Genomic DNA, 23,791 nt, shown 5'->3' with positions numbered 1-23,791 from the left:
TTAAGGGTGCCTAACTAAATATGGCTTTGAGTTGTTAACCATAAATGGGTGTGTCTTCAAAGTCTCGGTATCTCTCCTGAATCTGACAACACTGAGCTATTTCACTTTGGCTGGAAGCATATTGAGGAATTCAGAGGATAAATGTATCCGGCCTTGGAAACGTAGCTTGGATGAGAATCTCCCTCCTTTTGGTTTGTAGCCTACATTCAACTCTAATAGATGCAAGAGAATTATCCACAAGCCTTTGAGAGGAATTCTTTTTGATTTAGGAAGCACATCGTGGAGGAAAATATAGGCCTTTACCTCTACTCTCCGCCTCTTTAGGTCTGCCCTACAGCTGTCTCCTTTTGGTCCTATGCAGTCTGGACAGCAGCCTGTACTCTGCCCCACATTTTTTATTTGGCGTGCCTGTCGCTGCGTAAAAGTTGCCGCGCCGCGCATGGAAATGTAGCTTCTTTGCGCACGACGAGGTCTCCAAAATGGACTTACGATCCGAACTCCTCAAGTCCATCTGGTACGCTTTCACATCGCTGGACGTCGAGAAGTGCGGGAAAGTGTCCAAGTCGCAGTTAAAGGTAAGCAGGGAGATGGGAGTAACGTAACGGATTCTCACTCTTAATGTTCTTTGTGTGCTTTGACGTGCTAACGTGTAATTTGGGGAATCAACGTTATAATCTGTGGAAAGAGTTCACACACTGACGCCCTGCGAGCTCATACACAAATCCAAAAATAAGACGTCTTCTATCAGACACGTAGCCTATTCAGACTGGAGGTGTCAAGTGAATCCATTTTAAGCTCAAAGTCCGAACCTTTTGTCTATGTCACAGAACAGCACACAGTGACATAATACCACCACTGCCAGGCTTTTGAATCATAAAGGCTTGCCAGAACAGCACATATAGATCTTATCTGTGCTCTCTTTCCTCTCAGTGAGGGCTTTATTTGCCCTGTTGCTTCTCGTCCAGTTCCTACATGCCTAATTGTGCTCCCACAGGAGTGAAGAATCCAGGGAAATAGCAGGAATCTGTTCTGACATGCTTAGTCACTCAGGCAGAGGACTGTCTGCCTGTGCTCAAGTATTTTAACTGCAGGGCAACAAATGACAAGGAGACTAAACCTTTGCGTATTGTGATTTATACATCTTTATCTGTGTGTCTGTGTTATTCATCAGGTGCTTTCCCACAACCTGTACACGGTGCTGAACATCCCACACGACCCTGTGGCTCTGGAGGAGCACTTCCAGGATGATGATGACGGCCCGGTGTCTAATCATGGCTACATGCCCTACCTCAACAAATATATACTGGACAAGGTACTAGCACAATACAATCTTTTAATTATATTGATGAAGTATCTCACTGTAGCATTATTATAAGAATATTTAAGGGCCTTTTTAAAGATTGTGTAAATGCTTATAGTTCTTCCACAGTTGTGGATTACAGTAATATGAGTTTTAAACTACATAATAGTCTGAAATAAGCCATTTGTAAAAGATAACATGCTGCTGAGAAATGCTACTTTAGATATAACGTTATAATGAATGCTGCAGGTTTATAATCCCTATGGATGCTTGCATGCAATAAGGGGGAGGTCATAGTGTAGTACATTAAAACTCTTCAAATGTTTTAGTTGTTTGCAGAGATGGTACATTGAATCAGAGTTATAAATAACAGCAAACATATAGATAAGTACTGTATCTACAATCCCAAACTAGCAGAATAGAACTTCAGAGAGTTGATGTATTTAGATTGATGGAAGGAGAAGGCTGCGGAGATTCTCTTCTTCTTTATGTAATCCAATCCCATGAAATGACCAAAAGCTAAAAATAATTTACTCAATGAATAAGTATTTCGTAGCTTGCTTTTCCTCTCCTGTGCTCTAGAGCTGTGTATAGTTGTCCTCAAACAAATAAAAACACATGAAGTGGCCACAGAGCTGCATGTCATTTCAATATGAACTCAGAATGTTGTTGTTTTTTAACCCAACCAAACATGTGAGATCTTGCAGCTAGAAACTTGAACTGGAGCGCCAAATGTGTATTTTTCAACCGTTAAAAATAGTCCCCTTTCAGTACAGAATTCCTTTATTTTTAAAGGTTTCTTTTTGTAACTTTTTTGGGCCTTTGTTCAGAGACGGAGTCAGAAATCAGTGAGGGTAATGACGTGCAGGAAGGGAGCCACAGGTCTGATTTGAGCCACGACCGCCCAGTTGGAGCTATTTCAGGAAATTATGTTAGGCGTTTATAAGAAAATTATTGTGTTTTTGAAGATTTACAGCATCAGTGGGAATGAGTTGGTATGCTACAAACGGGTAAGAAAGACAGAAAATAGACAGAAATAATGTTCACGGGTTAAGTGATTTATACAACCTGTTATCTTTGTTTCAATCACGTGATATCTTGATCCTGTTTAAGAAACGTCACAGTTATTACAAAGTGCTCTTTTCTGTCTCTCAGGTCAAAGAGGGGATGTTCGACAAGGAGAAGTTCGACGACCTGTGCTGGATGATGACCAGAAAGAAGAACTTCAAGGGGGTACCACAGGGGGCGCTGCTATCAGAAAGAGACTGTTTCAAGCTGTTCTGTTTATTCAACCTCCTGTCTGAGGACCGCTACCCGCTGGTGATGATACCAGAGGAGGTAAGATAATATATGAGGATTGTTTATGTGTGAAGCTCGATACTTTGGGGAGACCTGATCAGCTGGGGTCAGGGGCGTGGAAATAATAACGCCTTTAAGTATAAAATGTAAACATAACACCGCAGGAACAAAGGGTTATATTTATTGACTTAAAATCTGAATAAAGTGCAGAAATGTCATCCTTAGCATTCCCAGGCCAAACAAAAAATACAGAGAGAAACAAATTACAGAAATAAACACGCCTACACAAAAGTGCTGTCACTAGGATTGCTTGGTGTAAAGAATATGCATCATATAACTATTACCACCAGGCCCAGTTTGTTTATGTCTTTTCACAGCTGAAATATGCAAGTGCAAGTCAGTAAGTTAATGAGCGTCTTCCTTCCTGCACTTCCTCCATAATTCTTTTGGTTTCCTGTCGAAAGAAAAAAATGCTTTGTATTATCAGCACAGTAGCTTTCCTCTGTGAACGTGTGTGTTACAGACGTTGATACTATTTGTCATCGTACTCAGTGTGTGTAGCCCCACTGTAAACAATTCATTTTCTTATATATCAATACTTCTTAGCTGGAGTACCTTCTCAAGAAAATCTCCACAGCGATGAGCCAGGAGTGGGATGAGAAGCCCTTGGAGGACCTGCTTACCCAGGATGCAACAGTGCGGGACGAGGGCACGTCTGTGTGGAGCTTCCTGGAGCACATGACCGCAGGCCGGCTGCTGAGGGTCACCAGCGCCGAGGCCTTCAGCCTGGCTCTGGACGAGGTCTTTCTGGAGATGTATCACAACGTGCTGAAGAGGGTGAGTTTCGGGTTGTGTCGTATCTTCTCTCATGATGTTTGTCTTGGGGTTTTTTTTCTTTCTTTTTCTTAATCTCTCGTTCTTTGTTGTCAGGGTTATATGTGGAAAAAGGGGCATGTTCGAAGGAACTGGACCGAGCGCTGGTTCGTGCTGAAGCCCTCCTCCATAGCTTACTACGTCAGCGAGGCACTAAAAGACAAGAGAGGGGAGATCCTGCTGGATAAGAACTGTGTGGTAGAGGTCGGTGAGGAAATGTAATGTAAACACTGCATGTTGAATGATAGTACGGTAAAAAGGCAGATTCTGCACTTTGGATTTGTACACATAGACTTTGTAATTTGACTATGAAGCTAAACTGTATGACAATGTGTCTCCACTTTTTTGTTCCAGCCTGTTGCTGACAGGGAGACGAAGCGCTGTATGCTCTGTGTGAAAACATACAATAAGACCTTTGAGATGAGTGCGTCAGACCAGAGACAGAAGGTGGAGTGGATACAAGGTGTGTTGGTGTGTATGAATATATAGCATAGGACGTGACCTCACCCTCCGCTCAAGTGCTCCCAGATCGCTAGTTGAGATTTCCTTCACCTGTTTTTTTTGCAAACAGCAAACCATCTTGGTCAATGTACGTGGAAAGCAACTGAAAGTGTCGATGTGCTTCCTTTCTTCAAGGGTGATTTTGTAAGTTTCACATCTCTGCAAAACAATCTCAGACTGTAGTCCCGCTCAGACCGCCGTTTCAAGCTGCGATATTTACGCCCCCGTGACGCCTTCAGTCGGAGTTTCAGGTAGTTGAGGTAGTAACAGAGGCGTTACAGACGGGAAACGGGGATCAGCAGAGCCAGCGGGGGAGCGCAGTGCAGCGCTGTGTGTGTGCGTGCATATCTTTATGTGTTTCTTACATGGAGCTCGAGCTTTGCTGTGCTTCTGCAACGCCGATGTGCAACGTGAATTCCCAGACTGGGACACCGATATTAAGCCGCCGCGGAATCAGCATGAACGCAAAAAGACGTGATAGGTGAAATAATGATAATTGTTAAGCCTCTTTCATCTGGTTCAATCACCACTTTATTGAAACTTTCAATAATGTAAAGTTATTTTTGTTGGTGAAGTTAAGAAAAAAGAGATATTGCATTAAGATCTCACTCTATATATATATATACATGTGTGTGTGTGTGTGTGTGCTATCCCCACAGCTATTCAATCGGCACTTCGTCTCCAGGCTGAGGGCAAGGCCTCCCTACACCATGAACTCAAACTCAAGAGGCGGTTCCATCGGGAACACAGCCAACGGGAACGCTTCAGGAGCTCCCGGAGCAGCTGCAGCAGCCGCAGCAGCCAGTCGGACGACTCGAGTTTCCAAGAGCTGGAGAAGATGGACAAAGACAAAGACAGACAGGATTTAGAGATAGAGAGCATCATACAGGTAAACGAGGACTCAGCGGAAGCACGATGGATTGGAATAATGTACGTCTTAGGTTTGATGGTGCTTTATGTGGCTCTTGCAGCACGCACGTGAACTGGAAACCAGAAGAAGGGAAGCAGAGGAAAGAGAGAGGAAGAAACAGAAGGAGGTGCAGATGGAGCTGGAGAGGCAGCTGAAAGAGGCCGAGACTGTAAGAAAAAGCTTCGAGTTTATTTACAATTCCCTGAAAAGCTATTAAGAGTCCACCACGTTGGATTTAATCTCTAAAAGCAGCACAAAACACTGGCATTATAAAATTCAGATTCAACCCTTCAGTGGTTTTAATGGTGGAGAAACAGTTACGGCATTCCTGGAAAAGGTGATTCAGGAATAGGTCAGTTCTTTCAACCTTACCGGTGTGTGTGTGTGTATGTGTGTAATAAATGTGTGTGTGTGTGTGCTCTAGCTGAGAGACAGCATGCAGGCCGAGATGCAGGAGAAGGAGAGAGAGGCTGAGCAACAGAAGAAGAGGATCCACGATTTGGAGCTGACGCAGGGGAAACTGGAAGCTGCTCTCCACATGGAGATCCAGGCTCGGCTGGAGGAGGAGAGGGCCAGACAGGAGCTGGAGAGGTAACACACATACACACACCCTCTCTACTTTTGTTACCAGTAGACTGAAACTTCAGCTTTTGTTGTATTTTCCCCCTTTTTTTGTTTACATTTTGGCATACTGAACTTCTTTCTACTGTTCTCCAGGTTGCTGCTGGTGGAAGAAGAGAAGAAGAAGCAGTTCCAGGTCCTGCAGGAGCAGCAGAGGTCCACAAAGAGCCTCAGCACCATACAGGAGGCCCCAGACGGCAGCACGGACGACGACTCGCCCTCCCTGGCTCTTCACTCCGCCTCCAAGGAGCTCCAGGACCTGCGGGCATCGCGCCAGAGGAGCCATCAGCGCCTGGAGGTAAGACAAAAATGCAGAGTGTTTGATTTGCTCAGTTTGCAGCACATTTAACTACAAAAAAAACAAAACACACAAATAATAATTATTTTCAAGGAAGTACAAGAGAGGCTGAGGAACGCCAGTCAACACGTACGGCACTGGAACGTCCAGCTGAACCGCCTGATGACACCCGTCACTCCTGGAGGTGCAGTATGCTCTTCATCTGTTTGCTTGTTTGGGTCTGAAACTGGTCAAAAACCTAATTACAATTTAAGAAGAGGGTCTTTAACTGTAGTTGAGCCTGAACTTTCAAAAGCTGTTAACTTGTTTTTTTAGATTATGCAGCTATAAAACCAACAAACAAATGGAACCAAAAACATCACCCACTTTGTCTGAAACATTACAAATATTTAAAAGAATGTGTTTTCTTTGTAGATCGTTTGGAACACCGCCTATCATCCAAAAACATGTGTCCCAAAAAGGAGGGAGCGCTGGCGAGTAACGAGTTCATCTCTAAGTTCAAGATAAGAGCCGATCAGAACACGCAGACACCGGAGGACGTCGAGAGGCTGGAGGAGCAGCTGGAGGCCGCCAACCTGTCCGATGGATCGGGGGAATCGCAGGGAAAACCTAACGGACGAATGTGATTGTCTGCGGTGACAGTCGAGGCGGCGGAAAGTTTTCAAATCTACAAGTTCAGACACGATAATAAAATTCATCATGTGTTCAATGAAAGGAAAGCGTATTTATATGATGAAATGCACACTCAGGTGGAGAGTGAAGAGGATGAGCGCAGTGCGATGTGGATTTGATGAAAACACATCTGAATAATTTCAACTGACATTTACAGTTTTGTACAATAACGTTTATGATCAATAAAAATGGTTTGTGATATTTGACTTTTTCTTGACAACCTCGGCCAAGTTACAATTTACTATAGACCTAGGGAAATATTTTATATAACAAAAATATAAAAGCTACAGAGCCCCTGCATAGGAAACGATTCCTCTTTCTAAAGTAGAAAACCCTGTTCTGCACATATTAAGGTCACAAATATTGCGTTGATTGTCTTACCCGGCTGATATATCACTTCCAACATCCATGTTTTAGAGAATATGCCCCCAAAAATGTGTATTTTATTTGTTCTTTTAACAGGGACACATGCAATGAACATTGCTGCTTATGCTTTAAGGATTAAACAGAAGCATTAGACTTAAAAAAAAAAAAAAAAAAAATAGATTATTGTGGGGTCGCCACGGGGTGGGTGGGGTGGGGGGAAGGTTTGAATGTTTGATTGATCCTGATGTTTTCATTTTTATACATGTATGTGCTCTAGGGGGGTAAAGGGGAAAACAGTTGTAATATAAGATGTAATTTATTTGTATATTTCTAAATAAAAAAAAATGATCACAAAAAAATACCTTATAAACTCAATATAAACATTAAATAAGTTATTTTGTTTCAAGTTACGTTTGTATAAAGATACAATGAGGGAATGATTTGGTTAAGTTATTTGTTTATCATTTATTTAAGTGTCCAACAGGGGGCGGTGTCACGCGTAACAACCGGAAACTGACCAGGAAACAGACTTTAAAACTACAACCAACATGGCGGCTTCCAGCACCGTGTCATGCAAGCAGTAGAAACGCCGTCTTGTAGTCACATATTCACGCTTTTCTGTCGGATATTTTGAGTTTTTCCAAACAGATAATGTCTCTGTTTTAACCCGCGAACACACATCTTGGAGAGAAGTCCGCCATGTTGGTATCAGCAGCCTGCAGGAGGAAGGTCAGGTCCCTGGTCTCTCTGAGAGACAGAAGACTGTCCACCAGCCAGCCTGGCCCACCGGACAAAACCCACAACCCTTCGCCAGAGACCCCCGGTCCTCTCCCGGACAGCGAGCCGGCGGGGCAGCCGAGATGGAGACCCAAAAAGGACCCCAGCGACTGCTCCGTGCTCCTCTTCCCCGGCCAGGGCAGCCAGTTCGTGGGCATGGGCAGAGGACTTTTAAAATACCCCAATGTTAAGGAGATGTTCACGGTCGCCCAGAAAATCCTCGGGTACGACCTGCTGTCTCTGTGCACGGAGGGGCCCGAGGAGGAGCTGATGAAGACGGTTCACTGTCAGCCGGCTGTGTTTGTCACCTCGCTGGCTGCTGTGGAAAGACTCCACCATGTAAACCCGAAGGTAAGCTGTTCACTGTGCGTCAACGAACGAATGGATGGAAAGGTGGTGCACGTCACAAACACGTCAGAAGAAATGCAGCGTGATAAAAAAACATGTTTTCTGTGCACAGGCCATTGAGACCTGTGTCGCTGCTGCAGGATTCAGCGTTGGAGAATTTGCCGCCCTGGTTTTTTCTGGTGCCATGGACTATGCAGAAGGTAAACAAAATTTTTGATTGTTAGATTGCACATGGTTTGGATACTGTCATGCCAAAAGTCCACATTACATATTATGTCCTCCAGCTCTGTATGCGGTGAAGGTGCGTGCCGAGGCCATGCAGAAAGCTTCAGAGCTGGTTCCTAGTGGGATGCTGTCAGTCATTGGTAGACCACAGGCGCAGTATAAACACGCCTGTCTGCAGGCTAAAGAGCACTGCAAGAGCCTGGGCATGGAGGACGCCGTGTGCTCTGTGGCTAACTATCTGTTCCCTGATGGCAGGGTCATCGCAGGCCACCAAAAGGTATGAGACTTTATTCCTCTCCCTGAAAGTATTGATTCAAAATACAACTTTGAGGTGGATATGCATGTTGCCTTATTTAGATTACGGCGATCTGTTCTCGGGCTGCTTTGGACTCCTAATGTTTTTACTTTGTTGACGTTCCAGGCTCTAGATTTCCTCCAACAAAACTCGAGACGTCTCGATTTCATGAGGACCAAACCTCTCCCGGTGAGCGGGGCGTTTCACACCGAGCTGATGCAGTCGGCTACTGAACCCCTCAGAGACGTGCTCCGACAGGTGGAGGTCAGTCAAACCTAACTTTCCCAGGCTGCAGCATCCCTTCACTGTGCGTTCTGTAAACATCACCCTTTTCCCCCCCAGGGTAATATGGAGGAAAATTGTGGCAATCTTTTTTCCATCCTTTAAGGCCTCCTCTTTTAAAAGCACTGCCCTCATTGCATTATATACAGTCACTATGATTTGCCTAAAATTCAACATGGTAATGTCCAAACTGAAGGAGACACCAACATTGTCAAACTGCCTTCTCTTTGTGTGAGAATGCACAATGAAGTATGCCAGAGCTGCAATGATTAAGCAGTTACATACTTGGAGGGGAGAATCGTCAAAAGTTCAAATTTACTGCTAATCAAATCATCTTTTTCTTTTTCCTTTTTAAGCAAACGATTTGCCAAACACAACTGGTTTTAGTTTCTCACATGAGTGAAGGATATTTTCTTTGTTTAAACTGGTAAAAGGCTTTGACTGGTGGGCAGCGTCTTACAAAAGATTCATCTATGAATTAAGAAATAAAATGATCGATGAAAATAAATGGTTATAGCTCAACCACACAGTCAATGTCAAATAATTTCTATCCTCATTCAAAGCCTTTTTTTCCCCAAACTGCCACTTGTGGAAACGTTTGCTTGTTTTGATTTGTGTCGTCTCCCCCCCTGCACAGATCCGTCGCCCTGAAATCAAGGTGTACTCAAACGTGGACGGCAAACGCTACATGAACGAGAGCCACGTCCGCAGGCAGCTGGTGAAGCAGCTGGTGTCGCCGGTGAAGTGGGAGCAAACTCTGCACGAGATCTTCGAGAGGACGCAGGGGAGGAAGTTCCCTCACACCTACGAGCTCGGCCCGGGGAAACAGCTCGGGGCGACGCTTCAGAAGTGCAACAGGAAGGCCTTCACCAATTACACACATGTGGAAGTCACCACTCATGAAGACTGAGAAGTTGACCGACGCACGGTTGGGGGGAAAAAATAAAAATTGAACCTCTGTGCTCATTTTAAAGAACACAAGATTTGCAAATCCTACAAGCTCCTGTGGCAGCTTCTTTTGATCTTGTATGTGTAAATAAAATATTATTTTTAATCATGGATCCACAAGTTTTCATCATGATGTAGTTTATTTGCAATACATAAAAAAGCACTTTCAAATCAGAAACAGAAAGCCCAGCTCCCCTTGTTTTATATTAGGCCTGGTTATGTCTCATTTACTTTTTTTAAAAAAGGTTTCTTATACCAGTAAGAAACATATCTGCTAACAAAAGACTGCAAACCAGCAACAGTCCGGTCATAGAAGACAGACTTTTAAACCTTAATACATCCGTGAAACAACATGTCACTGCTACAATATGCTGGCCAAGTCCTCAGGCAACACTGTAAAGCTAATTTAAACCATTTCAACAGAACAAATTTAATATCCTTTTTTCTTCTCCTCCTTGTTTCTGTTCATTCGGTGTGGCAAAAAAAAAAAAAAAAAAAGTAAAGGTAAACAGCAGTTATAAAATCAGTTAGAAATCATCATCACTCATAAGCAAACATTGTTTTTTTTTTTTGTTGTTGTTGTAAAATACGTCCCACAAAGACCCGTCTTCTCTATTCCACCCATAGTGCACCAAACATGGTCACCGTAGCAACCAGTGCCACCATCACCAGGCCTCCTCTGGTCCAGCCAGTGCAGGTGACTGGTTTCAAGCTGGACACCTACGATGTTAAAAAGAAAGAAAGAAATTCAAATCAGAGTATTATTTTTTTATTAATTTGGAGATATTTATGTTACTTATGAAACCATTTGATTTCAGAAAAAAATATTTTTTGCACACCTTATAAGATAAATTGTTACATTAGTAAATTAATTTGAGCAACAACAAAAAATCTGTTATTCGCATATAAAAAAGCTTAGAGGTTTTTTTTTTAACATTAATTCAAAATGGCAATGACATATTTAATACAACAGAATACAAATGTTACCCAGGCGTCCGCTCTGAGGATCCCCTGCCCAGGAACAGTACCCGCTATCCAGGCTTTCACTGCAGCAGACAGGCCCTGAAACCCCAACAGCTGACTGTGGATATCCCTGGAAGAGAGCACCGCCACATTAAAATATCTTAACCACTCACATGAAGCTCTAATGTTTTTAGCTGTAATAAACCAGGAAGAGGGATGTGTTTTTCACACTGATTGTATACCGATAGATCATCCTGGTCAGTGCCTGAGCAGGCCTCAGAATATGGAGAGGAGCTGGTTGCCAGTTTGGCCGTCTGCTAGCCCACTCCTGGTCCAGCTGGTCTCCAATAATAGCCAACTGGCGCCCAATGGCTCGTACAGCCCTGCCATTGGCCCTGAAGGAGTCACAGACGGTACATACATTTATATTTGTGTGCTTTATATCCTTTAGGTGTCAAAAGCATAATCATATCCCTCACACTGTAAATGAGAGCTGCATATAGCCACTTGCTTCAAAATTGAAGCCAATGCAAAAGTGCCTTTAAACTGCATTGTTACGCATGGCCACTAGGGGGGGGCGACTAAACTGATTGCAAAAATCATTCTGATTGTGTGGATCCAGATGAGACAAATGGCCCCTTTTCTCAGTTGATTTATAACATTAGTTAACACTTTCTTCATGAGTTTATCGTCCAATCAGAATTCCAAGTCTTCTCCAATACATCACGATTTTAGTTTTGTGCATTTGGGTCCGATTTGAAGGAAATGTGACGATAAAGCAGGTTGTGCTTTTAGGGCAGGACTTCCTTATGTTGACTGATCAGAGGACTGTACCTGCGATTCACGTCAAACTGGATGCCGGCCCCCACCTCACCAGGTCCAGCCTGGAGGGAGACCACACGACTCGGCTGTCTTGTTAGCTCCACCATCTTGTTTTCTGAGAAGAGAGCAGGTATTATGCAAATTATCCATGCTATATTTGATAAAGGCTCCATGGATCGAAGGTGTTTCTACGTTATCTTTGTTGAGCACTTAACATCAATGTGCTGTGTAAATACAGGGTCATGTGACCAGGACAGGTGGCTGTGTTACTGGGGAGAAAAATCCAGGTAGATAAAACAGGCCCTCCCATGTTTAAAGAGATGACATCATTTGTTTGGTTTAGTCCAACAGTTGGAACACACTAACTACTGTATTTTGCACCAGAAGGATGTGTGTGTGTGTGTGCGCCCCCCCCCCCCCCCTGTTTGTGCATAAAACAGTACATGTTATCTACCTGCATGACTGCATTTATGACTTGTTATTTTCAGTTTCACCTTAACAAACAGGTTTGATCCCTCCTACTGTGCGTGCACCTGTCCTAAGACTAGTTCCTGTTGTACCTTTGCTCATGTGCCTTAATGCAAATCATCCATTTCCATAACTCAAATCAACCAAACTGCCTGACCAAGAAGAAATAAACAACCCCCACACTGAAGAATCGACTTAAACGTTAATCATTTGTTTGTTTGTATGTTCTCAGTTATTTCACTTTTGAAAAAGTGCACATATATGGATTCATCTTTGCAGTGTGATGCAATATTTGAAGAGAAAACGACCTTTAAAATATAGCTCTATGTATGTGGGAAAGTTAACATAATACTCTATATACACTACATACTATAACACATCACTATATTTAACATGTCAACAAAGGTTACAAATTATTACCTTATTACCATCCTGCACTAGCCTTTAGTCTCCTACCATATTGTCATAACAAAAGATGAAGTCATCCTTCTCAACCAAAGCAAACAAAGGTCGTTTTGAAGATCACATTTATTGGATTACACATTAAGCCCCTGGAGAAAAAAATAATTTCAATCTGACATACACAGCATGTCCTGATTGTCTCTGGATGATTGAAAATGGAAGTGTTATCGTATTTCATTTGAACTAAAAGTTAGAGCCCCGCCGAGTGAAACAGGTATGTACAACAAAAATGAGAAATGACCCTTACCTTCTTATTAGATTAAATCGGACGCCGCCCTGTAAAACATAACAAGACATGATGAGTGAAATGTGTTGCAAGTTAGAAAATTAAGAAATATTTCAAATGTTTTTTTGCTCTACTTACAGCAGCGTCCTTTAATCCTGGTGCTTTCGGTTAACTGCCACAAATGTGATTGGCCACACCCTTACCTGCTGCTATGGAGGGTGACCACAAGGGGGCGAACGCAATCATGTTTGATAAATATTGACGTGTAATATCCAGAATGGATTCTGACGTTCCCTTGTTGCAGTTCTTTATTATTATTATTATTATTATTATTATTATTTTAATAAATTCACATTTTATATCTTCATATTATGTAGCCTATATATGATCACGGTCTTGACCTACAATATATTTGATTTTATTTGGAAGAGTTTCCAATTATTTTTAATTACACAATTTTCAACAGTGAAATTTACATTTTACATCTATTGAAGCTATATCAAATGATTACACCTGAGATGTTTAGGGGGAAATATCGCCACCATAATTAATGCTGGTGGTATTGCGCTTGACCTTTAATTGTTTTAATTAAAAACGTACAATGTATTTTTCAGTCGTTGCTATTTGAAATCCCTTGTATTTCTGGGCACAAATGTACCTTATTTCTTTTTTCTTTTTTTTTTAAACAAATATAAACATGATTAAGGGGGAAGTCGTAATTAATCTCACGCTGTCCAACACTGACCCCTGCTGGTGCTTTCGTGGTAATGACACTCTCCGTTGATATCACTGCGTCCTCCGTTGCTAGGCAATTCCCCGGAAGGACCAAGCCCAGAACGACGTCGTTAAATGACAAGACTGTGAGACTTCTTTTGCAAAAATTGCAAAAAATGCAATTTAATTGAATTGCATGGTAGAGTTTTCCCGAATGCATTTGTTATTACGTTGTTTTTTTTTTATGACTTTTACTGTGAAGAGTAGTGTGTCCGCCGTGGGCGTTGTCACTGAGTGGAGCTTCACGACGCCTGGATCAATACATGTAGCTGCTAACATGAAAGCACATTTTTTTAGTTAGAGCTATGGGTGCTGCTGTCAGGCTGTGCTGCCTGTTGTTTTCTATGTCCTCTTGTTGAGTGAAGACTCTTTGGTGAGATTACATCACTGTCAGGGTGATGTCCGCCCAGCCTCTGCAGCAGTACGGAGAGGATACAGCAGCCTGCTAACTGAGCCAGCCCGGCTAGCTGATGCTGATGACTGGCTGTTTCCTGACATTGATTTGCAGGTAGGTAGGTGACTTGGTGCATGGTGGCTGCATGCATTTTCCCCCTCCCTTCTTTGTGCATTCTCCAAAACGTATGTGTTTTATTCATATTAAGCTCCTTTTGTTTTTTTGTTTTTTTTTGGTGCATGTTTACTTTTTTTGTTTGTTTTGTGCTCCATCCTAGTGGGAGGCACGTACCATGGCCGGTAAGGTGAAGTGGGTGACAGATATTGAGAAATCTGTGCTCATCAACAACTTTGAGAAGAGGGAATGGACTCAAGTCACAGAAAGCGACGACTGGAATTTCTACTGGTAGGCGTTTGTCTTTATTACACCTGCATCTTTGGATATCGTTTCATGCAAAACGCCTTACTAAGACTGGAGAGGATACACTAATGATATATTGTTCAAGTACTCATGAAATAATGTCTAAAATACTCTAAATATGTCAAGCAATAAAAATCCTACTATGGTGAAAACAGATTATTGTCGTGAACATGTATGTGTTTGATAGTGTGTATTACATTATTATTAAGAACACATTCAAATTTATCATTACATGAGTTTTGCACAAGATAAGATATACATTATTCATCCCAGAAGGGAAATGTAGGTGTTCCAGCAGCCAGCATACATACTAACACACACACACAACACATATATACATACATATCCCACCCATACAAAAAAACATGAACCCACAACAGATAGCCAGGATAAAAAAAAGTGGTATGGATGGTCCATGTGCATAAGTAGCTGTTACTCATAGATAACAGTACAAAATACTAGCTCTGCCAGTGCATAGTATGATAGATAAATAAAGAATTATTATAAAAAAGCAGTCAAGTGTGCAAATATACAGGTGCAAAATGCAGTATGCACGTATGGATTTGTGCCCCTCCAAAGGGTCATGAGCAATGACGTAATCTGGTCTGTTTTAATTTAAACTATCGAAGACACAATGTATGTTTATCTTATTGATACCTTTTAATTAGTAATAATTATATTACAATGCTAACCTCTAGGCTCCAGACTCTCTAGATCACCAGGTCTGTTTGTACTCACACGCAGGATGAGCATCCAGACCATCAGAAATGTGTTCAGCGTGGACACCGGCTACCGCCTGTCAGATGACCAGATGGTGAATCACTTCCCCAACCACTACGAGCTGACCAGGAAGGACCTGATGATCAAGAACATCAAACGCTATCGCAAGGAGCTAGAAAAGGAAAGCAGTCCGCTGGCAGAGAAGGACGAGAACGGGAAATACATTTATTTAGGTATCTGTTTGAGAATGAATGTGGTTTCTCTCCCCCGCTCCCCTCCCCCCCCCCCCCCCCCAAACAGAAACAATGGTGAAACAGGCTGTCCTAAAAAAAATCGTCATATTTTCTCCTTTTGCTCTGCAGATTTTGTCCCAGTGACGTTCATGCTCCCGGCCGATTATAATCTCTTTGTGGAGGAGTTCCGCAAAAACCCGTCCAGCACATGGATCATGAAGCCCTGCGGGAAGGCTCAGGGCAAAGGCATCTTCCTCATCAACAAACTGTCCCAGATCAAAAAGTGGTCCAGAGACAGCCGCACCTCCACGTGAGTAATTAGAGACGTAAACATAACATTTACAATACTGAGGCACCTTATCTCATCTATATTTCCAAGCTAATCTAAGCAAAAGCAGCTGTTTCTGTCCTGTTCTCAACTCGATCAGTATGGAAATCTTTATTTGAGTTTACCGCCAACTGTAAATATCTGAGAAAGGAGTGAAACATTTAAAATGTACTGCACATGAAATCCTGTTAAATCTTAAGTCTTTGATTTCCGGTTTAACATCCCAAAACCTTTAAAAGATTTTTTGTTTCTTCTTCTTTCTCCAGCTTTGTAGCAGCAGCTAGTGGCAAAGAGGCCTATGTCATCTCCCTGTACATCGACAACCCTCTGCTGATAGGAGGGAAGAAGTTTGACCTGCGACTCTATGTTCTGGTGACCACATATCGGCCTCTGAAATGCTACATGTAAGCCCTGGATTTAAAGTTTGTTTACAGATGATACAACCATGTATGTAGTCATGATAAATAACTAGCATGATCAGGTATTAGCCTGTATTCTAACCCGTACTTAGTGTTGTTATAATTTATTAATTCAATAAAGATTAAACCTGGAAATGCATTAAATCATCATTCAAGCGTATATAAAGCCATTAAGGCTTCAACAACATCTATTACATTATTGATTTATACTACACAGTCAAACTTGATGAATTGATTTTTTTGTCACCTTATAGTCAAAATAATGTATCAGTCGCGAAAACATAGCAGGTATTTGAATTAGCAATGACAATAATGGTATGTAGCAGCCATGATTGAACTTCTCTTTGTGTTTTTTTATCCTCAGGTACAAGCTCGGCTTCTGTAGGTTCTGCACGGTGAAGTACACACCCAGCACCAGTGAGCTGGACAACATGTTTGTTCACCTGACTAATGTGGCCATCCAAAAACACGGGGTAAGTAGAAAAGGAGAAACAAAAAGTGTTTTTTACTCAACAGATAGCCATCTTTTTTCTGACAGACCACTTTATTTTAAATAAAGCTGCCCTTGTTCAGAAAAAAACAAAAGCTATGTACATATTCCAACATCTATTTAGACTGTGTAACTTTACTGCAGGATGACTACAACCATGTCCATGGAGGCAAGTGGACGGTCAGTAACCTCCGTCTGTACCTAGAGAGCACCAGAGGGAAGGAGGTGACCAGCCGACTGTTTGACCAGATCCACTGGATCGTGGTGCAGTCGCTCAAAGCTGTGGCTGTAAGTGGAGACACATTCTTTTTACTCCATATATGACACACTGTGATTGTAGAAATGTCACTACAGGTCTCCTTTGCTCCCAATATACTGAAGTTTATCAAGACAGTCCTTTATGTCGCTGTCTCTCCGGGATTTTTTTTTGTAGCTTTTTCAGTAGCACATCTGCATCCCCCTTCGATAGCTCAGTTGGTAGAGCGGAGGACTGTAGTGGTTACACCAGGAATCCTTAGGTCGCTGGTTCAAATCCGGCTCGAAGGAGAGACTTTTAAACCGATATTTGGCCGTCTCAATATGTGATAGCAGTAGAAACCTCAACTGTAACCACTCTTCATACAAACGTGTGTGTACACACTGTTCGACCCTTGCTGAGTAATAGAAACATGTATCTATATAGTGGTTTGGTAAGTTCTCCTCATATTTCACTTGGACTACTGACCTGGTAAATGATTCATGTAAGGGTCACAGACTTTTTTTTTAATCCCACATCGATCACGTTATTACAACAATCACAGATAAACAGCTGGTCAAAACACTGAGTAAACATCATTCCACCACTGTTTGTGTGTGCCCTTCGATAGCTCAGTTGGTAGAGCGGAGGACTGTAGTGGTTACAAGAGACATCCTTAGGTCGCTGGTTCAAATCCGGCTCGAAGGAGGGAATGTTTTAGCCATGCAGTAGGAATCCTTTAGGAATGACAATTGGTGAAGTCAGGTTTCCAGTATTCCCTCCCTGCTGACTGAGAGCCAACACCACCACAACACACATGTTGAGACGGCTGCTGAAAGGGATGTTTTACTCTGTTCCTTTTTGGGGGGTTGTGTTATTAGTATGGGCCCTCCCTTTTAAACACACAGCTGTACAAACACCTTGATGTGGACGGTGCACACTTCCCTTTTCTGCCAAGTCATCTGACTCACTTCCCCTCTCAGGTCTGCCCACTTTTTGTGTCGTAATGGTTACCTCCACAGTTGTATTCTTTTTTTCTCTGTTCTCTGTTCTCTGTTTAGTCACCTTTAATGTAGGTCAATCCCTCCTTCTAATTCCTGCTTCTCTCTCTCTCTCTTCCAGCCTGTGATGAACAACGACAAGCATTGTTTTGAATGTTACGGGTATGATATCATCATCGATGACAAGCTTAAGCCGTGGCTTATCGAGGTGAGTAATTTAACAGGAGTTATTACATGCTAACACACCCTACACACTCGACTATAGATGATCCTGTGTGGTGTAATCTTTACCTCATCCCTGAAGATCTACATCATGCCAGGCCATAAATACTTAGCATGCTTACACAGACTGACTCCTCAAGTGTTTAGCAACTTTTAAATGCCCTTGAGGTTGATCTTTGAGTATCGCTCTGTGCTGAAGGTGTGTCTCTAATTCCTGCATTTAATTATTACACCACACAGCAACGCAGGGCTGTTACAGGGGATTCAGTTTTTTTCCTGTTTTTAGATTTTTTTTTCTTTAAAACCGGTTGTCATAGTTTATTGCACACATTTTTTTTGCATCTGTGCCATGACAAGCAGGGTTTTCTAGGCTAGGTCTGAACTATTTCTGCAAAAAGAAACCAATCCGGTCTATTTTGGGTCTGATAGAATCGGTTGTAGGGCATTAACGCTCCTCTGTGACGACAGTGACACAAAAGCTCTCTTCCCAAATCATTTTTACTTGCAAGTATTCCGGCAATAATGTTATGCAGCTGAGGCAGTTGTTTTTAAACGCCTAATGCATCACAAGACACGAGGGCAATGTTGCATGAACACAGTTCTCTTTTAAATGCTAATTTTCCCCTTTCTTTGTCTGCGTCTGACTCAGGTCAACGCCTCTCCCTCGCTGACCTCCAGCACAGCCAACGACCGCATCCTGAAGTACAACCTCATCAACGACACTCTCAACATCGTCACACCCAATGGGGAACTCCCAGACTGCCGCTGGAATCGCAGCCCGCCCCGAGAGGCCCTGGGCAACTATCAAGTCCTGTGAGTGACTTTAAAAATCCACCACAAACTCTGCATTGTCTTAAAGCCATACACAGCGATCCTTGTGATATCAGTCACAAGTGATAGTTTGCTTTCCCGTCTTGGGGGGGGGGGGGGGGGTCATAGTTCTAACCATGCAGGACTGTAGAGAATGTCACTAGTAGATGTTACTTGTAGAGACAAACTGGCTTGAAGGAGAGATTTGGATTGCAACACTTTGTAGTAGTTTGGACTACAGTTGAGGCTCTACCTCCCAAACTACTTTTGAAGACTAGTTATCAAAAGAGTCTTACACAGGGTTTATATGAATCCATGAGCTCTTTATGATATGATTCTGTCCTCCTTCCATTGCTCGGTTGGTTGAGCGGAGGAAGACTCAAGCAGAATTGATAACAGGAATTCTTACGTTTTCTGCTCAAAGGAGAGAGCTCCGACTGTGTTGTGTTGCAGTATTGTAGGCTCCATACGGTTCAGCGTACAGTTGAACAAACTGGCCAGGCGATCAGGTCCATCACACTTGCAGAAATCTCCTGAAAATCTCAGGATGTTCCGCTGAGTTTAAATCCCCTAAGCGGTGGAGAGACTAACAGTGCTAGTCTAAACGCAACCCTGCTGCATGGCTAAAACATTCCCTCCTTCGAGCCGGATTTGAACCAGCGACCTAAGGATGTCTCTTGTAACCACTACAGTCCTCCGCTCTACCAACTGAGCTATCGAAGGGCACATGCATGCAGCGGTAGAATGATGTTTAGAACGCGTTTTGACCAGCTGTTTATCTGTGATTGTTGTAAAAAAAAACAACAACACAACATGATCCTTGTGGAATAAAAAAAGTCTGTGACCCTTACATGAATCATTTACCAGGTCAGTAGTCCAAGTGAAATATGAGGAGAACTTACCAAACAAATATATAGATACATGTTTCTATTATTCAGTGAGAGAGATACAAACACACACGATTGTAAATGGAGGGTGGTAATAATTGGGGTCTCCTCTGTTATCATAAAGCATGCTGTGAGTGACGATTATCGGTTTAAAATGTCTCTCCTTCGAGCCGGATTTGAACCAGCGACCTAAGGATTCCTGGTGTAACCACTACAGTCCTCCGCTCTACCAACTGAGCTATCGAAGGGAGTGTGCATGAGAGGGGCCTCACTGACATCACATTCTGAATAGACTTAACAGAATAGTGTGGCCAGAGTGGGTTAAGGGCTCAGCAGGGGGGCTGTTTCAGCAAAGCCCTTTGTTTACACACTCCACAATTCAGTTGGAGGAGAAGGGTGGGTCGGGGTGGGGGGTTGGCTGGCAAGAATCCCCCCACACATGTCTTTCCCTCTTAACCTGATTCCCCCGTCTGTGATTCCTGCAGGTACGACGAGGAGCAGGCGCAGAGCGAGAATGCGGAGCGCGAGCTGCGGAGCCGCTCAGGTCAATCCCTCGGGTCTAAGGGCACCAAGGGCAGCGCCGGCGTTCGGCCTGCTGCTGCAACCTGGAAGTGAGGTGATACCGCTGACTCTTAAAAGACTTCCTGAACATTTTTACAGGGTCCACCTGTGGGCCACAGTGGATACAAAAAGAACACAGACTTCCTTTTTTTTTTTTAGCCTGACTATTTTGAGGACTCTACTTTTCATGACCGAGGGCACAAGAGGGGCAAACAAACGTCGCTGCTGGACAGGAGGGAAATCAACGTCGTGGTCGTAAATTTGGAAGGTTTAAAGGGTGGAGTGTGTGGCTCTTTGTATGAATGAGTAACTAAAAATGTGGAAATGATGTTGAAGGGGCTGAAGGTCAAACTTCCCCAGCTTAAAGCCCCCTATAAATGATTTGAAAAGAACTTTAGGATTGAAATCAGAAAGGGGAGAGGGGGGCGGGAGAACTGCAACTACACAAATGAAGAATGTTCTCTGTTATACACGTGAATGGCATTTGAATCTCACAAGAAGGAGGAGGATTTTAAGAACCTGAACTATGCATGATGAATGAGTCCTTAAACTTTAACTTGACCCACACAGGTGCTAGAAATTATGAAATCTGAAATACGTTATTTAGAGGGAAGAGAGTTGACATAAGACTAAAGGTGTAAAGATATAGTTTACAGATAGGACGTATTGGAAGAAATAAATATATTTAGAATTGAATAGTGTTTTTTTATAGTGCTAATGATTATGTTTGGGCTGGGGATTGGGGGGGGGTCGTTAATAAGATTGTAACGGGTGCTGATTGCACTTTATTTCTTTATTTTTGCTTTGATATCAAAGGCTATCCCATGTTTGATTTGGACTATATTTATTGCACATTAAAATCTTAAGTAATGACATGTGTTGGGAATGTGTGCCCTCAAAGCTTCAAGCTGTTTATTTTCTGCAACTTCTGAAACATTGATGATGAGTAACATACATTTTTGATACACTGAAGGAGGGCTGAACAGTATCAGAGTTTATTGAAGTACTTTCATTTTGCAGTGTACATTGTGGTATTTCAAAATAAAAGCACTTTAAGCTTTTAGAATCCTTTGAACATAATTTTATCATTTAGGTGATAATAACGATGTTACTAAAAATGGGGAGGGGGGGGGTTGATTAGATTTTCTCAACCATTAATCAAGGCAAACTGAAGTGGAGATTCTCATGTGAACGACTTTATTTACTCTAAGACAAAGGAGCGTTGGATGAAACAACAACAACAACAACAACAACGAGATCAAATCAAGCTGCTGATGCTTAGACAATATCATTCAGCCCTAATCTGATGAGGAAATCTCCATCGCATTTGCTTTACTTACTTCATAACTTTTACATTTATTGTCAAAGTCTGAAATTCATCTTGCTCCATTTGCAACGTAAAAATTAAAGACAAGATCCAAAGATACAAACATTTGACACAATGTTTTAAACACCAAACACATATTCAGAGGCCTTCGATGTACTTTGATCTGGGATTAAGCTCCATGTTTATATTAGGATTGACTGGTGTAAGAAAAGAGTCTGACTTTATTAAAACATAGGACTGTGTATCTGAGGTTTGAGGGTAATAGTTCATGTTCACTGTTGTGATCATGGTTAGGGTAAGAGATAATACTGTTAGCTAGCCTTAACATGTTTCATTTAATGGAATTGGGGATTATATTTTATTATGATTTCTTGATACTTCTCTGTGGTAAGGGGCCCTGAAGCCTTTGATGAGTCTAATCTGTCTGGAGTTAAGACTAATCCCTGGTCAATTTTCCAAAAGGTCAATGACCTTTATGGTCTTGCTGTTACCTTGTCATTAAAACAAGTCACTGCGTATCACCGTGTCCTACCTTAAAGGATGGACACACCACCCCCAACACCACCCTGTCCCCTCCTGGACCTGGTGCTGGTTACTACAAGCATAGTAATGTATTTAAGTCATAGTCCTTTTATTCTGTGATCTATACCAAATTCCCTTTACTATTTGATCTTTTTTACATTACTTATATCTTAACATTAACGTTACTGTTAAAAAAAAATCCTCCACTGCTTGGGACCAAATTTACGTCGAGTTAACATTCGCCAAATAAAACGATGGTTTCGGGTGAAACTAAGGTCCCTCTGCTTGTTTCTTTTATTGGGGTTATAAACTGTGCAGCTCATGTTATGCTCTTGACTTTGAGCTCTTCTTTGATAAGCTTAAGAGTTCTGCTAATGCTCTGCATAAGACATGTATTTCTCCCATTAAGTTTTTTCTCTCCGTCCTTCCAATAAAATGCCTTGACAAACGTGTTCACTTTAAAGCAAGGGTAAGTGTTATACGTCGAATACATGGACTGTATATACGGTCTGTGGTGTTACTGGCCCTTTAAAATGTCTTCATAAACTGCTTTGAGTTTCTATTGGAGGGGATTCTTTTTTCTGGTAAAGCCAAAATAGCAATAGACGCTGTGCATCTGAAAGTGAATTATACCACCCTGCAGCAAATACATCTCTATTCAGATTATAGAATTAGTTTATGGCTTCCACATGAGTATACTGGTGGCTTGTGGTTGAAGAGGTACAAAACTAGAAACAGGTATGGGGTTTGATGTCCTATTTTCTAAAAAGGGTTGAGGTTAGGGTTTAAAAAAACAAAAAGAACTGTTATTTTTTAAAGATGTTGAATATTCTCCCACGTACCCCAATCATCTCTTCCTTTTCATATATATGAGTAAACAAGCTAAACAAACATCTCCACTGTAGTTTTCAGATAAGCTTGCACTTTAATGAATTACTGTCATTACGGTTTAACATCTTCATGACCTCTGCCACAATGAACCTCTTCATTTTACAACTCTTTCACCTTACATGTGAACATTTCGAAGCATAAGCATATAAGCATGCTATCAATGGCAAGAAATGTTATATAGGTTTAATCACAACCTTGTACTCCCATTTAGAAATGTACGACGCTTCAAGCTACTTCTTACTTCACTGCCGACTTCTACAAGATGCCTGCAGGGCCCCAGACCTCACAGTGGGAACCGGTGCCTCAGGGGCCTCAGCATTAAGTATCAAGAGCAAGTTTTCAAGGCACGTGACGTCACACAGCCGCGCCTCTCCCCAGTTTTGCATGAAGTTGTAAAGTTTTGACTGTTACAAGATAGGAAGTGTGTTTTAAAAAAAAAAAGGGTTTTCACAATAGCTTGAATTACATTGTTGAATACTTGATTTTTAGATCATGGAACAGCTATAAAGCTTCTGTATCTTAAACAGAATTCATCTAAATAACAGGAATCCCCTTATGTTGCTTTGACTCCTGTTTTTGTGATACATTAGGGTGCGTTAGTAAAAATTGAGGAAGAGACACAGGTTATATTTAATTAACTAATCCAGCTATATAACTAAATAGAGATGCTCCATAACAACATATTGAAGTAATGCAAAATAATGTTTTAGTTTTGATTGAGCTTATTTCTGTACACTCCAAAACTATCATGCTTAATAAAATAATCATGCTTTATGTATAATAATAATAATAATAATAATAATAATAATAACTTTATTTATACAGCACCTTTTAAAAACACAGGTTTACAAAGTGCTTTGACAAACAGCAAAACAAGAACAAACTAAACCAAACACAGAAA

At 41.9% G+C, this 23,791-nt stretch overlaps 4 protein-coding genes and 4 non-coding genes across 11 annotated transcripts; 5 read left to right on the top strand and 3 right to left on the bottom strand.

Annotated features, from left to right (window-relative positions):
• The first annotated feature begins 60 nt into the window (after positions 1 to 60).
• Positions 61 to 6,673, top strand: def6c (DEF6 guanine nucleotide exchange factor c). Of its 2 annotated transcripts, XM_020647740.3 has the most exons (13): positions 61 to 191; positions 325 to 575; positions 1,172 to 1,312; positions 2,456 to 2,638; positions 3,206 to 3,436; positions 3,530 to 3,676; positions 3,827 to 3,935; positions 4,633 to 4,862; positions 4,945 to 5,052; positions 5,308 to 5,474; positions 5,601 to 5,802; positions 5,896 to 5,986; positions 6,217 to 6,673. In XM_020647740.3, exons 2-13 carry the CDS (start codon positions 480 to 482, stop codon positions 6,426 to 6,428), a joined length of 1,917 nt encoding a protein of 638 aa, XP_020503396.2. In that variant the 5' UTR covers positions 61 to 191; positions 325 to 479; the 3' UTR covers positions 6,429 to 6,673. The 2 variants fall into 2 exon arrangements, with proteins under 2 accessions (XP_020503396.2, XP_020503395.2); XM_020647739.3 differs by having other exon boundaries at positions 85 to 575.
• Positions 6,674 to 7,366: 693 nt separating this feature from the next.
• Positions 7,367 to 9,828, top strand: mcat (malonyl CoA:ACP acyltransferase (mitochondrial)). The gene is made up of 5 exons (XM_020647706.3): positions 7,367 to 7,968; positions 8,078 to 8,165; positions 8,250 to 8,467; positions 8,612 to 8,749; positions 9,405 to 9,828. The coding sequence occupies exons 1-5, from the start codon at positions 7,540 to 7,542 to the stop codon at positions 9,675 to 9,677; spliced, it is 1,146 nt and encodes a 381-aa protein (XP_020503362.1). The 5' UTR covers positions 7,367 to 7,539; the 3' UTR covers positions 9,678 to 9,828.
• An 8-nt stretch (positions 9,829 to 9,836) lies between these two features.
• bik (BCL2 interacting killer) lies at positions 9,837 to 12,884 on the bottom strand. The gene is made up of 6 exons (XM_065951483.1): positions 12,795 to 12,884; positions 12,678 to 12,706; positions 11,513 to 11,615; positions 10,921 to 11,073; positions 10,703 to 10,808; positions 9,837 to 10,435 (listed from the first exon to the last, which is right to left on the bottom strand). The coding sequence occupies exons 3-6, from the start codon at positions 11,605 to 11,607 to the stop codon at positions 10,328 to 10,330; spliced, it is 462 nt and encodes a 153-aa protein (XP_065807555.1). The 5' UTR covers positions 11,608 to 11,615; positions 12,678 to 12,706; positions 12,795 to 12,884; the 3' UTR covers positions 9,837 to 10,327.
• Positions 12,885 to 13,413: 529 nt separating this feature from the next.
• ttll1 (tubulin tyrosine ligase-like family, member 1) lies at positions 13,414 to 21,025 on the top strand. 3 transcript variants are annotated; one of them, XM_065951480.1, is made up of 10 exons: positions 13,428 to 13,942; positions 14,102 to 14,229; positions 14,989 to 15,197; positions 15,327 to 15,507; positions 15,792 to 15,929; positions 16,309 to 16,417; positions 16,579 to 16,722; positions 17,792 to 17,878; positions 18,542 to 18,705; positions 20,075 to 21,025. In XM_065951480.1, the coding sequence occupies exons 2-10, from the start codon at positions 14,117 to 14,119 to the stop codon at positions 20,202 to 20,204; spliced, it is 1,275 nt and encodes a 424-aa protein (XP_065807552.1). In that variant the 5' UTR covers positions 13,428 to 13,942; positions 14,102 to 14,116; the 3' UTR covers positions 20,205 to 21,025. The 3 variants fall into 3 exon arrangements, with proteins under 3 accessions (XP_065807553.1, XP_065807552.1, XP_065807551.1); XM_065951479.1 differs by having other exon boundaries at positions 13,433 to 13,938; XM_065951481.1 differs by lacking the exon at positions 20,075 to 21,025 and having other exon boundaries at positions 13,414 to 13,938; positions 18,542 to 18,709.
• On the top strand, positions 16,894 to 16,980 carry trnay-gua (transfer RNA tyrosine (anticodon GUA)). Its single transcript is given in 2 exon segments — positions 16,894 to 16,930; positions 16,945 to 16,980. It is a non-coding gene; the product is annotated as a tRNA-Tyr (tRNA).
• trnay-gua (transfer RNA tyrosine (anticodon GUA)) lies at positions 17,291 to 17,377 on the top strand. Its single transcript is given in 2 exon segments — positions 17,291 to 17,327; positions 17,342 to 17,377. It is a non-coding gene; the product is annotated as a tRNA-Tyr (tRNA).
• trnay-gua (transfer RNA tyrosine (anticodon GUA)) lies at positions 19,339 to 19,425 on the bottom strand. The gene is given in 2 exon segments: positions 19,339 to 19,374; positions 19,389 to 19,425. It is a non-coding gene; the product is annotated as a tRNA-Tyr (tRNA).
• trnay-gua (transfer RNA tyrosine (anticodon GUA)) lies at positions 19,751 to 19,837 on the bottom strand. Its single transcript is given in 2 exon segments — positions 19,751 to 19,786; positions 19,801 to 19,837. It is a non-coding gene; the product is annotated as a tRNA-Tyr (tRNA).
• Positions 21,026 to 23,791: the final 2,766 nt, after the last annotated feature.

This window comes from Labrus bergylta, chromosome 23 (assembly GCF_963930695.1).
Source record: "Labrus bergylta chromosome 23, fLabBer1.1, whole genome shotgun sequence".
In the NCBI taxonomy this organism is placed as follows: domain Eukaryota; kingdom Metazoa; phylum Chordata; class Actinopteri; order Labriformes; family Labridae; genus Labrus; species Labrus bergylta.
The sequence above is the reverse complement of the archived record's forward strand: the minus strand, read 5'-3'. Positions and strand labels throughout refer to the sequence as shown.

Bases quoted from the DNA above. Each gene is read 5' to 3' on its own strand.
- def6c (XM_020647740.3), top strand. From the start codon at position 480: ATGGACTTACGATCCGAACTCCTCAAGTCCATCTGGTACGCTTTCACA. The intron at 4,863-4,944 runs GTAAACGAGGAC...TGGCTCTTGCAG, and splicing joins AGATAGAGAGCATCATACAG to CACGCACGTGAACTGGAAAC. The intron at 5,053-5,307 runs GTAAGAAAAAGC...TGTGTGCTCTAG, and splicing joins AGCTGAAAGAGGCCGAGACT to CTGAGAGACAGCATGCAGGC.
- mcat (XM_020647706.3), top strand. From the start codon at position 7,540: ATGTTGGTATCAGCAGCCTGCAGGAGGAAGGTCAGGTCCCTGGTCTCT. The intron at 8,166-8,249 runs GTAAACAAAATT...TATGTCCTCCAG, and splicing joins TGCCATGGACTATGCAGAAG to CTCTGTATGCGGTGAAGGTG. The intron at 8,750-9,404 runs GTCAGTCAAACC...CCCCCTGCACAG, and splicing joins ACGTGCTCCGACAGGTGGAG to ATCCGTCGCCCTGAAATCAA.
- bik (XM_065951483.1), bottom strand. From the start codon at position 11,607: ATGGTGGAGCTAACAAGACAGCCGAGTCGTGTGGTCTCCCTCCAGGCT. The intron at 11,074-11,512 runs GTACAGTCCTCT...TGACTCCTTCAG, and splicing joins CAGTTTGACGTGAATCGCAG to GGCCAATGGCAGGGCTGTAC. The intron at 10,809-10,920 runs GTATACAATCAG...GCTCTCTTCCAG, and splicing joins CTGACCAGGATGATCTATCG to GGATATCCACAGTCAGCTGT.
- ttll1 (XM_065951480.1), top strand. From the start codon at position 14,117: ATGGCCGGTAAGGTGAAGTGGGTGACAGATATTGAGAAATCTGTGCTC. The intron at 17,879-18,541 runs GTGAGTAATTTA...CGTCTGACTCAG, and splicing joins TTAAGCCGTGGCTTATCGAG to GTCAACGCCTCTCCCTCGCT. The intron at 18,706-20,074 runs GTGAGTGACTTT...TGATTCCTGCAG, and splicing joins CTGGGCAACTATCAAGTCCT to GTACGACGAGGAGCAGGCGC.